This window comes from Halichoerus grypus, chromosome 2, assembly GCF_964656455.1.
Source record: "Halichoerus grypus chromosome 2, mHalGry1.hap1.1, whole genome shotgun sequence".
Taxonomy (NCBI): Eukaryota; Metazoa; Chordata; class Mammalia; order Carnivora; family Phocidae; genus Halichoerus; species Halichoerus grypus.
The window spans coordinates 184,539,115-184,551,167 of record NC_135713.1 but is presented as its reverse complement, the minus strand read 5'-3'; the positions used below and the strand labels follow the sequence as shown (position 1 = coordinate 184,551,167).

At 53.0% G+C, this 12,053-nt stretch overlaps 1 protein-coding gene across 1 annotated transcript; it reads right to left on the bottom strand.

Annotated features, from left to right (window-relative positions):
* Positions 1 to 2,603: 2,603 nt before the first annotated feature.
* TAC4 (tachykinin precursor 4) lies at positions 2,604 to 11,372 on the bottom strand. The gene is made up of 5 exons (XM_036094946.2): positions 11,186 to 11,372; positions 7,827 to 7,911; positions 5,261 to 5,290; positions 4,209 to 4,280; positions 2,604 to 2,993 (listed from the first exon to the last, which is right to left on the bottom strand). The coding sequence occupies exons 1-5, from the start codon at positions 11,300 to 11,302 to the stop codon at positions 2,950 to 2,952; spliced, it is 348 nt and encodes a 115-aa protein (XP_035950839.1). The 5' UTR covers positions 11,303 to 11,372; the 3' UTR covers positions 2,604 to 2,949.
* Positions 11,373 to 12,053: the final 681 nt, after the last annotated feature.

Here is a 12,053-nt window from a genome sequence, read left to right as displayed (position 1 = left end):
TTGGAGCACATGGCTTATCCTCATCAGAGTGAGGACAGTGATTGTGAAGGGAAAATTGTCTTGTGGAATGCCTGATTTGTACACCAATACTCATTTGTACAAAAAAGATGTGGACCTTGCATTCTGGAGGAGACCGATATTAATACATAGGATTTCTAATTGTGATCAGTGCCATGAAGGAAAAGGACAAGATGTGTGAGCAGAGCTAGAAGGAGCCCTGTCTGAGAAAGGGCCTTTGTCCCGGGGCCTGAACAATGAAGAATTAGTCCAAGGAGGAGTGGAGGGATGGGGGCAGCGCTCAGACAGTGGGGAGTGCCTAGCTACAGACCCCAGTGTAAGCAGCCCCTTGCTGTGTGTGAGGGCCTGCGAGAAAGCCTGGCTGGGGGCGGGGGGGGGGGGGGGGAGGTGGGAAGAACCTGAGAACACAGGGCCTTGGAGGCCTTCAGGAGACTGTCAGGTTTATCCCAAGAAGCTGAACCATGGCCAGCAGGGGATGGCATGACCTGATTTCTCATTTTAAGAGGTCATGCTCCTGATGGAGAATGGATGGGTCAGGTCTGGCAGTAAGATGGGAAGCAAGGAAGTCACTTGGGGCTGCCTCCCCCGGACAACGGCAGACTATGGTTTGTATTAACAGTGGTAGTGGAGGGGGGAAGGAATTTGAGATGGTTTTGGAGAAACCAAGAACTAGGGGATATATATTCCATGTGGGGAGCGGAGAGTGGAGGGTAATTCCCAGCAGCAGGGTACGTGGAGGTGCCATTTGTGGGGATGCCCACCACGGGGCGGGGAGTGGCTTTGGGGCAGTAGGTGAAGGGTTCGGCAGTGGGACATGGTGAGTTTGAGAACTGCAGGATACACATTCCGTAAGTGGTAGCTGCTATTATTTATTTCGGGTACTTGCATTAAGTATGGCTCTCTAGAGACAGAGACTCCCCAAGGACAGGAAGTATGAGTCTTGTCAAACACTCTCCAAGGACCTCTTAGGGGCCAAGCACTAGCGCTGGCACTGGGATAAAGATAAATGGGATGTGTCCGTGTACTTGGGAGAAACTGTGAATCAGAACATCTAATGTTAAGTATTGTCATGGGGGAACGTGCAAGGGGCTTGGGGAACTCAGGAGGGAGTGGATGGGTAGTTCCCGGCTGGGGAAGGCGTTACAGAGACATTGACCTTGGAGTAAGACTTGCCCAGAATGGCATGTGCAGAAACCAGAAGCTTGAGGGAACTTGGTGGGTTTGAGCAAGGAGAGCAGGCTTTGCACATCTCAGCTTCCCTGTGAAGTCATTAGGTCTTCAAGGACAAATGTGTCTCCTGCTTCTACAATCCTCCCAGTGCCATCTGAGTTCCTGGCAAAGTGCCCGCACAGAGAGGAAACTCACCAAATTTTTGGTGACCCCAGTTTCTCTTAAATGTCCCAAACTTCAAACACGAGAAGAAAATCTTCAATCTTCACGGATCCTTCAAGTTTGGCTATGACAGTGAACCGCCTCTTGGGCCCACAGCACCAGGTGGGGTGAGTTGGGGAAGGCGCCGGGGGTGCCCCGGGAGTGAGGGGTTTGGGAATGTATGGAATAAGTGCGTTCATTGGGGGATTCTGCCGTGGTGTCTGGAGAGGGCGCGCACCGCCCCCACCCCCGGGCGGCGCACTGGGCCTGGGTAAGGTGGGAGAAGGAAGACCGGGGAGGCCTGAGGTTTATTCAGGGCTCACGACAAACTGTCTGTCTTAACATAGAGGCTATTTCATCACAGGGCAAATGGATTTTGCTGGCTGTGCGGACACCTGGCCACTCCTTAGTGGTCTCTGCTGTTGCTAAAAGCTTCCCCGGCGCCCAGGTGAAGGGCATGCCTTCTCCTCCAGGGCCACTTCCCCTCCTTCTAAAACAGCCTGGCCACCCACTCCCAAAGGATCAGACGTCCCCCCAAAAAGCGTCTAACCCATTCTTTGTGGAGAGAGGGACACAGAGGCTAAATGTTATGTAGCCTAGCAAATTCACTAATTGTCCTCTACTGCTGAGCCCACCCCACTCCCAGCTCGTTCCTTTACGCAGCCCTCCGTGCTCATGACCAGCTTTGCCCTCCACGATTTCATTCTGGCTGAGGTGCCTCTCTCTAAGCATCCTGGGGTCCTCTGCATCCTGCCCCATTAACCACAGGGGCAGCGACAGTGGTCTCCCCATAAGACGGGGGGCTCCCTGAGGGCAGGAAATGCTTCGTGCCCCTGGAGCTCTTCCCAGTGCTCAGAGCATGACTAACTGCCTGTGTCCCAAAAGCAAAGCAGTGAGTTGAAGAGCCACTTTATGCATGAGAATTGAGGAAGGACCTGGGACCCAATTCTCCAGGTCAGAAGACAGGGATTTGGGGCGTTGAGATGAGGACTCTGAGTAGGGAGAAGGTGTCTGCTTTCAGGTGGGGGCTGTCCTCCTCACCTGTGTCCCAAGCCTGTTTTCCCACCCAAGCGTGGGGACCAGGGCTGTTTACTATTTCCCTTTGCAGTTCTGGAAAAGTGCCCCCCGCCCCGGCCTGCTGCGCTGTAGGCCGCTAGGCAGGGCGTAGCACCCAGACCGTTCCTGCCCTTTGCCCTGTACCAGAGAAGAAGCTATTCGCTGTTTGTCCGTTTATTGAGCCCCTACGGTGTTCCAGGCACAGGAGACATAGAAGTGGGGGACACTCAGCCCCGCTTAGCAGTGAGATGGGGGCTGAGCACTGAGGGAGGGCAGGGTCACTTCAGCTCCCAACTGCAACAACAGTGCATTTGTGCATCACCATTGCTTAGGACCGAGAGTCCTAGAAGGAAGCGCAATGAGTTCAGTGAGGCCGGGTGGGACACACCAGTGTTGGGCGCGGGGGACACACACAGAAGAGAGTTGGCCTGGCCGACTGTCAGCTGTATCGTCCAGGGAAGGAGACGGTGGGTTCGTCCTCCGGGAAGTGTGCGGTGGGGGTGCTCACTCTGACCCATGCTCCTCATCCTCTCTGCCTGGGAAGAGTTCTGTACGTGACAGTGGTTTCAGGAGTCTTGTCTGTCTCCTCCACCCTTGGGGGGACTTCCCTAGTCACTCCTCCCTGGGCCCTCCATTTCCCTAACTCGGGCTGTAGCTATCTGGGGCAAATTACAAGTTCATCTGCCATATCTTCCAGTTCTCAATCGGAAGCACCTCCAGAGCATGGACGAGCCAGCCTTCAGCTATTCTCTCTAAAAGGAGGGAAGTGGCGATCCTGTATTTGCAAGCCCAAAGGCCCACCTAGAGACGCGGAAGGTGCCGCGGACTAGGTAACGGCAGACCCAGCTTTAGCCCCGGCTGTCCTCGGCTCACTGTGTGACTTCAGGCAAGCTGCTTTCCATCCCTGAAAAATGGGATTCCTGCCCACACTCTGTGTGGAGGGACATTCATCTCCATTTGGGTACTGAGGTGACTTCCATGGCCCTTAGAATGGAATGGCTCAGACACTTAGAAAAGAATCCTGGGGGGAAAGAGAGGACTTGCCATCTTTATTCCCAAGTGCTTATGTTGGAAAGAGCAGGTGTTCAATCAGGGAAGCTAGAAAGGCATGCTGCTAGAGGATGCGCTCCGGGGGAAGAGGTCAGGCATTAGCGAAGGCCGACTGGAGCTCGGTATCTCTGACCCCCTCCCGTGCCGCTGGCTTGAGCTTCTGATCTTTCCCCCGCTTGCGTCGCTTATCTACCTTCATGCCTGTTTATTCATTTATTGAGTGTACCCTTGGGCCCGTTGGGATTGTGGCCCCTGCCAGAAGGTGTTAGCTGGTAACTGCTTACGGTGTGACCCCTCGCGGAGTGATTCACACTTACGATTGCTGAGGAAAGGAAATATCTCAAGACTAAGGCATGATTTTCTAACAATCATTGATCACTGTGGGAATAAGGGGGATGTTCCAGGGTCTGAAAAAACACACCTGATGCTCTGTGGCTTCAGCTGGACCTGAGAAGGCGGGGTGTAGAGTGTGCTTGGGCGTGCTGGGGTGGAGAGGGTACAGCTTCTGGACTCTGGCTGTCTCAAGCCTGGATCATGAAAGGGACCACCTCCCTACGCCTCAGCTGCTCTCTTCTATGGGACATCTGCCCGTTGGCTTGTGGGCAGGCTGCTCCGTCTCTCCGTCTGCCTGGCCCCCACCATGGAGACTGGCAGCGAGGCATCTGGTCACTTTCTCATGATGCCCTTGCAATCCACCAGAGGCTCTCACCTACCTTCTGTAGATGGTCCCGCCCTGCCCAGGAGGCCCTGCACCATTTGTCCTTGCGGATGCTCTGGTGGTGGAGCTAGAAGAGAGAGAGAAGAAAGAAGGCAGCACAGTAAGGCTGTCCTGGGACCCAAGAAGGGCAGAGCAGGGCCAGGACCAGAGCTGGGGCCTCGTAAATGCAGTCATTCCTCAAGCATCCTGGGAGGTGAGGAAAAACCGTGGATTGGTTCGTTCATTTACTGATTCATTCATTGATTCCCACCTCTTTCTCCCTCATTCTCCCTCCCTTTGCCCTCCCTTCCATAGATACCTCATGGGTACCTCTCATAGACAGAAACCGCTCGTGCTGTGGGTATAGAGGAGGTGGCCCACCTGCTGCTGCCCGTGGTGGGAGGGGTTCTGCTCTGGGGACACCGGCCACGTGACCCGGCAGTGCAGGGCAGGGCAGGGCGCCAAGGACAGCATGGCGCCCAGGCCACGGAGACCAGCTCCGTCTGGGTAGGGCAGGCAGTCGGGGAAGAAGAGGTGGGGCCTGGAGTCAAGTCAGTGAGAGCAGCCCCAGAGGATGTGGTGAGGCGTCAGAGCATTGGACTTGATCCTGAGAGAGTACTGAGGGTGTGGTGGGTAAGGGCTGGTTGGTTTTCTTTTGATTTTTTTTTTTTTTTCCCTTTTCACCAAGGATTTTGGGTAGGGTACTGGCTGCTCCTATTTGCACTTTTCAGATCCTTCTAGGTGCAGTGTGGGGAATGGATTGGTTAGTTTTTTCCAATCCCAGGCTTTAGACCCAAAGTAATTTTGAAACTTTAGCAGAACTAGATTCATCCGGTCTCCTCCTTATCCCTGCAACTACCCTCCCCGCCACGTGCCCAGACCACCTCTCTGAGGAAACAACCAGGAAGCCTGGTGTGTGGCCAAACCGTGCTGGCCCCACCCCCTCCAAGGCCAGCCTGGCATGCCCCCAGCCAGAGCATCTCCCCCACCTCCCTGACTTGTTAGCGGCCAGGCCAACTCAGCCCTCCCCAGGAAGCATGCTGAGGGGAAGGCGTGGACAAGGCTTACCTGTTCTGTCTGGCTGGATAGGAGGTATTCCTGAGGGGAAAGAGAAAGAAGGAATGAGGGCTGCACTGCTTCCCCCTGGGGTTTGGTGAGACAGGAAGGGCTCACGACTTTTTGGGGTTCAGTGCCTTTGGTGGGTAGTCAGCAGAATTCCAGTCCCTTCCCATTGTCCTCATATGGCCGGGCCACTTGGCTGCTCAAGGGAGGAGACAGTGTGGACTTCTGGGAAGGGCACGGACTTAGGAGTCACTGGTGCCTGGCACCACTTGAGCATCCTTGGAAAAGTTTTTAACCTGTCTGAACCTTAGTTTTCCCGCTGGTGGTAAAGGGGACGTTGTTGTGAGATGTCATCATATGTGAGCATTCTAGGTGTTCAATAAATCTTTTTCTTCTCTCCCCATCCCCTGCTCCTCATGGGGTGTTGGATTTGGAAGAGAACTCTGAAGCAGCCCAGTCCAGAACACATTTTGTGGAGGAGAAAACAAAGGCCAGAAGTGTTTGGTCATAAGTCGGTTTTCTGTTTTTATGTGCATATGTTTTTTTATTACAAAAGCAGTCTTTAAGTACATGCCCACTATAAAAAGAATCAAGTAATGAGAGGTTTGTACAGTAAAAATTAAAGTCCCTTTCACTCTCTCTCCCTCACTTCCACTTCCCAGCCTAGATGTAACCACTGTTTTGTGTTTTTTTTAAGATTTTATTTATTTATTTGACAGAGCGCGCAAGCACAAGCAGAGGGGAGGGGCAGAGGGAGAGGGGGAAACAGGCTGAGCAAGAAGCCCGACGCGGGACTTGATCCCAGGGCCCTGGGATCATGACCCAAACCGAAGGCAGCCACTTAACCAACTGAGCCACCCAGGCATCATCCCTAGATGTAACCACTGTTGACAGTTTGTATTTATCCTTCTAGAAATTTCCCTATGTATTTGCATATATATGTGTGTAAGTGTGGAGTTTTTAAAAATGTTTTTTAAAGATTTATTTATTTGTTTTAGAGGGAGACAGAGAATGCAAGCAGGAGGAGGGGCAGAGGGAGAGGGAGAGAGAGAATCTCAAACAGACTCACCACTGAGGGTGGAGCCCGACTGAGGGCTCGATCTCATGACCCTGAGATCACGACCTGAGCTGAAATCAAGAGTCAGATGCTCAATCAACTGAGCCACCCAGGCACCCCTAAGTATGAAGTTTAAAAACAAAAAACAAAAAAACAAGTAGGCTCCTATCATGCATATTATTATATAACTTGCTTCTTCCACTTAACTGATATCTTGGAGATCTTTCCATATCTTCCCACAGATCTATCTCATCCTTTTTAATGGCCACAAAAGCTATGGGTGTGCCTAATATATTTTGACCATTCACCTATTGATTTTTTTTTAAGATTTATTTATTTGTTTGTTTGAGAGAGCGAGTGAGAGAACGGGCGGGAGGGGCAGAGGGAGAGGGAGAGGGAGAGAGAGAGAATCTCACGCAGACTCTGCACTGAGCTTAGAGCCTGATGTGGGGCTCAGTCCCAGGACCCTGAGATCATGACCTGAGCTGAAACCAAGAGTCAGATACTTAGTGACTGTGCCACCTAGGCACCTTACCTACTGATGTTTTGTTTGTTTTGTTTTTAAGATTTTATTTGACAGAGAGAGACACAGCAAAAGAGGGAACACAAGCAGGGCGGGTGGGGGAGGGAGAAGCAGGCTTCCCACTGAGCAGGGAGCCCTATACTGGGCTCCATCCCAGGACCCTGGGACCATGACCTGAGCCAAAGGCAGACGCCAATGACTGAGCCACCCAGGCGCCCCCTACTGATGGTTTTTATGTTATTTCCAAATTCTTGCTATTACAAACAAGTTGGCAATAAATACTCTGATACAAATATCTCAGGGCTCATGCATCAATTGCATTTCTATTTAGTACATGTTCTGAAGTGAGACTACTGGTAAAAGGTATGCGTACTTCCAACTTTGATGGAGAATGCCAAGGTGTCCTTGACAGGGTATAAAAGTGCCAGTTTCCTCAGACCCTCACCGACACCACTTAAATGTGTAGATAGATACAGAGATACATATAATGTTCACAATGAAAAGGAGAATACTACCCTCTGTCCAGACTATTTTCTCCCTGTCCTCCTAGGACATGACTCCCGCATTAAGAGCACCCTCAGGGAACACGGGTTCATTTTAATAATTCTATCTGAGCCAAACAGAATCAACTAGAAAGCTTGGCCTGTGGCTTGGCTCCCATCTAGACGCTGATGCCCAACTTCACCACCTGTCTCCGGAGTCATCCCTAGTATGGATAGCAAGGACACCAGCAGGGCGGGAGGCATTGCCCTCAGGCTTAGGGTGACTGCACCCCCACATGCCCAAGCCAGCCCCAAGTTTAACGCCTGTAGCCTGGCATAAGGAACTCTCCAAAGTGTCGGGGTTTGACAATCATTCCTATGGACACTCTATGGCACGGGTGACCCCTACCAGCCCCTGGGGGCCTGGGCTTGAAGCTGGGCCTCTGCTTGGTGTCACTGAGCCCGCTCAGGACCACTCCTTGCTGGACAGCATCCACCTTTGTCACTCACCTCTCACCTGCTTCCCCATCAGCCCAAAGAACTGGCTCGCTTTTCCCCTCTTCACCTCCTGGAGCTGGAGGTGAATGCCACCATCCTGGAGAAGCAGAGAGTTCATTGTTAGAGCTGCAGGGGAGGCTGAGGCTGGAGATGGGACAGGGCAGGCAGCCTGAGCGACACCAGCATCATGCCAGTTGGCTCTGTGCCGGCATGCGGCCCTGGTGCATTCTCTACACAACACAGTGCCTAGACACAATCATTCATAGCTAATGTTCTGCCTTCTGCATTCCTGGCTCTGTGCTCAGCACTTTTGTGTATTAACTCATTTAATCCTCACTGAAGCCACACCAAGTAAGAACCAGTGCAGTCACCATTTTACAGATGAAGACACCGAGGCACAGAGACAGTTTGCCCAAGCTCACCAGCTAGGATGTAAGAGACGGAGCCAGAACTTGAACTCAGGTTACCTGGCTCAAAGGCTCAAACACTGCAGCCAAAATCTCACTCACTCTTTGCATCCACTGTATGAAGTGACTATGATTTATCCCCACTCTACGGATGAGGAAACAGACTCATGGAGGGTGAGTGACTTGTCCAAGGTCACACAGGAAGTGGCAGAGGTAGGATTTGAACCCAAGGAATCTGACTCCAGAGCATGGGTTCTGTTCCATTTAGAAAACGTCTCCAACATGGACAGGAGCGGACAGCTGAGGAACTCACGGTGGGCACCCCATAGGCAGGGTGGGAGTGCTTCCCTGGAACCCCCACTCTTGCTGCTGCTGTCCTTTCTTCCCCCCAAACTCCCTACATTGCCCTGGATCTACCCTACCCCACAGCCTGGGCCTCCCACGTGGAACATGGCATGTGGCCTGGGGTGGAGGCCACTCCTCTGGGCAAAGACATTTTCATCCTTGAGCTGATGGGGCGAAAGTCTGGGCCAAGGGCTCTGGATTGTAGTTCTCATTTTTCCATCAGGCTTTGTGATGTTGGCCAAAAAGTCGCCTCATTTTCTGGCCTTAACCTGAGCCCCCAAAGGGCTTGCTCAGCTCTGCTGAGAGGAAGAGATGCTTGCTAGTGGAGAGGGTGATAGTCATTAGACCATCTTCACATCCCTGTGTGCCCAGCACCTGGCACAGAGCCTAGAACACAGTGTGTGAGGGATACAGAAAGCTGAAGAGGGGCCCTTTCTCTGGCAGTCTGGGAAGAGGGAGGAGGACGGGGTCTCCTTTTCCAGGAAGGCTGGAGACAGGCAGCTAGAGCCCTAGAGTAATGCAGGCCACCTACCAAGAGGATGGGAGCTGGGCTTGGATCAGGGGTTCGCTCTTTGGTCCCCTGCTTCCCCAGGGGTGGCACTGGAGCTCCTGGGACAAGCAGGGACCTGGCTGGGGTGCAGTGGACACCCCTTTTCTCTTACAGCTCATCTGGTCCTGACTTTCAGGACCAGGAATGGATTGTTTTCTAAGCCCTGGACTGATTCAGTCACTTCCAGTCTGTCTCCTCCCCAGGATGTCAAGGGCTGGGGTAACTGTCTCGGGCTGGAGTCACCTAGCCTGGCCAGGAACCAGAAAAGTCTCTTCGGAGATTTGGACCCATTGCTGAAAACTCATGAAAAGCACTTTGCCTGGGTAAAAGGCAGCCTTCAAATGCAAGCTGGAGAGAATGACTACTTATGAATTAAGTAAGGCTTACCTCTCTCCCACCATCCTCGGGGTTTCTGGACACTGGATCCCTTTGACTCAGGAAAGACTCCTCCCCCACCTGAAGCCTTCCTTATGCATTTAACCCAAATTCCTAGCTCCAGGGATGACCACAGGTGGGGAAGCCCTCAGGGCTGGGGAGGTGATTAGGTCATCCTGGCACTGCCTCGTTCCTTCTTTCCATCACCTCACTCCTTCTCTGCGAATGGTTCCTCTACTCCCAGCCCCATGTCTCGGGAAACAGAATAAGCATGAGACCCCACTGCAGGGGGAGGTGCTCATGGGTGGGAAGCCCAGCAGCACCCGGGAAAGTGGATGATGATGATGTTTCTCGCGTGGCTGTGTAGAGAGCTCCCCGTCACCCAGCCCGACTTCCCTGGGCCTGGGCCAGGTCCCACGATGCTTGGCACAGACTCTGCAAAGCATGTCAAAGCGTGAGAAGACCCTTGGGGACCATCTTCCCTCTCCTCCCATTTTACAGGTGGCCAGAGAGCAGCAGTGACCTTCCCAAGGTCTCACAGAGTCCATGGAGAAGCTGGGACTTGAACCCAGGTCTGTCTACCCTGTGGTCTTCTCCACTGCACACGTTTCCACATTCAGACAAAGCAGGAAGGAAACCTGCCACCAATGGCAGTTCCTTCTGTGGCTCTTCCAGGGTCCTGACCATCCCAGGACTGGGAGAACCAGGCTCAGCTTTGCCCCATCCGCCCTCCTGAAAGCCTTCACTCAGTGCTGGTCCTATTTGGTCTGTTGGCCTCGCTTCCCTGTCTGATTTGGAGCTGCCCAAGGTCAGGATCTTTGTCTTCCCAATCAGATGGAGTGCGGCACCGATGCCCTGTGCCTAATTTTTAGATTTCTCCCCAGTGACAGCATTCAGGTCAGTTTAGTAGAAGACAGTGGCCATCAAACCAAGTACTTATCAGGAAATAAGAGTTTCTACATGGGTGATGAAACAGTGATCCTGCCCCAAGTTGACCGACCCCCCTCCTTTTTTTTTTTTTTAAAGATTTTATTTATTTGACAGAGAGAGACAAAGCGAGAGAGGGAACACAAGCAGGGGGAGTGGGAGAGGGAGAAGCAGGCTTCCAGCGGAGTAGGGAGCCCGATGCAGGGCTTGATCCCAGGACCCTGGGATCATGACCTGAGCCAAAGGCAGACGCTTAATGACTGAGCCACCCAGGCGCCCCTGACCGACCCCCTTAAAAGGAAATTCTGGAAAATGTCCTCTGATGCATAGACACACCGAATCTGACCTCGGACAAATGTGCAGTTGTTCTTTTGAAGCTGCATAACCTTGAACTAACTGTTTGAGCTTTCTGTGCCCCGGTTTCCTTATCTGTGAAATGGGGATAGTAATGGTACCTTCCCCACAAGGTTGATACGAGGATTAAACTGGTTAATATTTATGAAGCACTTAGGACAGTGCCAGGAACATAGTATATGTGAAATAAAACACAAACTCACACTCACACACACATACACACACACACCATTGCTCCCATGTACGCGTGCCCCTTTGGATGACTGCCAGGCCAGGGGCCATGGCCTTGAACCTAGCTGCAGAGGGGAGTCAGACCGCATGGCTAACAATGTACAACCTTCTGTCCGGGCAGCCGTGGAAGCGATCTCCTACCCCCTCCACAGCAGACCAGCCCATGCCTCACCCCACGGTACCTCCAGGGTCAAGGTTATCCAGGACCCTGCTTCTGCTCCGAGTGCCAGTCCCTCGTCAGCTGTCACAGTGCCTGCAGACAGCCCCATCAGGAGAAGCATGGGGAGGCAGGGCAGCATCGCGAGTACTGCTCTGTCCTGGAACCTTCTGGGGGCCCCTCGCAGCCTGAAGATGCTGTCTCCAACACAGCTGGGGCCTCTCTCTGGCTCCTTTCTTGTGTGTTTGGGCGGTGGGGGTGGGGGGAAGCTCCACCTCTTCTCTGTCCTTCCAGCTACCCTGCTTTCCCTTCTTCGGCTTATCTGGCCCCTGGGGCCACTTCCTGTGACTCCCTGCCCTCCCTCTTTGGCTGGCTGGAAAGGCCAACGATACCAGAGGAGGGACCAGACCTCTTCCACTGCCGTCCCAGCACTTGATCCCTGGGCTTAGCACTCTGATGCAACACTGGCCTCACCTTTTGGCTGCATTCCCTCGGTGGCAGGTGCACAATGGGGCACTGTGTGGGGGCCTGGCGGGAAGCCCGAGGGGGCCTTGTCATCCTGGACATGGGGAGGGAGAGCGTGTGGCTCCTCCCTTCCCGGTGCTCTGCTCCCCTGTAAGAGAGGCCTCTTCTCCAGAACTCAGTGCTTGACCACTTGTCTCCCCATCACTGCGCCCCCCCTTCCTGAGGTTCTCCTCCATCTAAGGTCCCCATGTGTATACAGAAACGCACATCTTGCCCTAAGAGAAATAACATAGCGCTTAAAGGAGTAAAGCTTCTCGGAGGGAAGAATTGGGATTTACCAGAAAAATGGCCTCCTGCTCAAGTGTCATCAGCTCTAAACTACTTCCCACTGCTGTCAAAGTGATCTTTCTAGAGCCCTAACCCGACAA

What these genes read in the sequence shown, in the direction of transcription:
- TAC4 (XM_036094946.2), bottom strand. Translation starts at nt 11,302, where the DNA reads ATGCTGCCCTGCCTCCCCATGCTTCTCCTGATGGGGCTGTCTGCAGGC. An exon ending in GGATAACCTTGACCCTGGAG is followed by an intron (nt 7,912 to 11,185) that starts GTACCGTGGGGT and finishes CTGCTTCTCCAG; the next exon opens with GATGGTGGCATTCACCTCCA. An exon ending in GATGGGGAAGCAGGTGAGAG is followed by an intron (nt 5,291 to 7,826) that starts GTGAGTGACAAA and finishes CTTTCCCCTCAG; the next exon opens with GAATACCTCCTATCCAGCCA.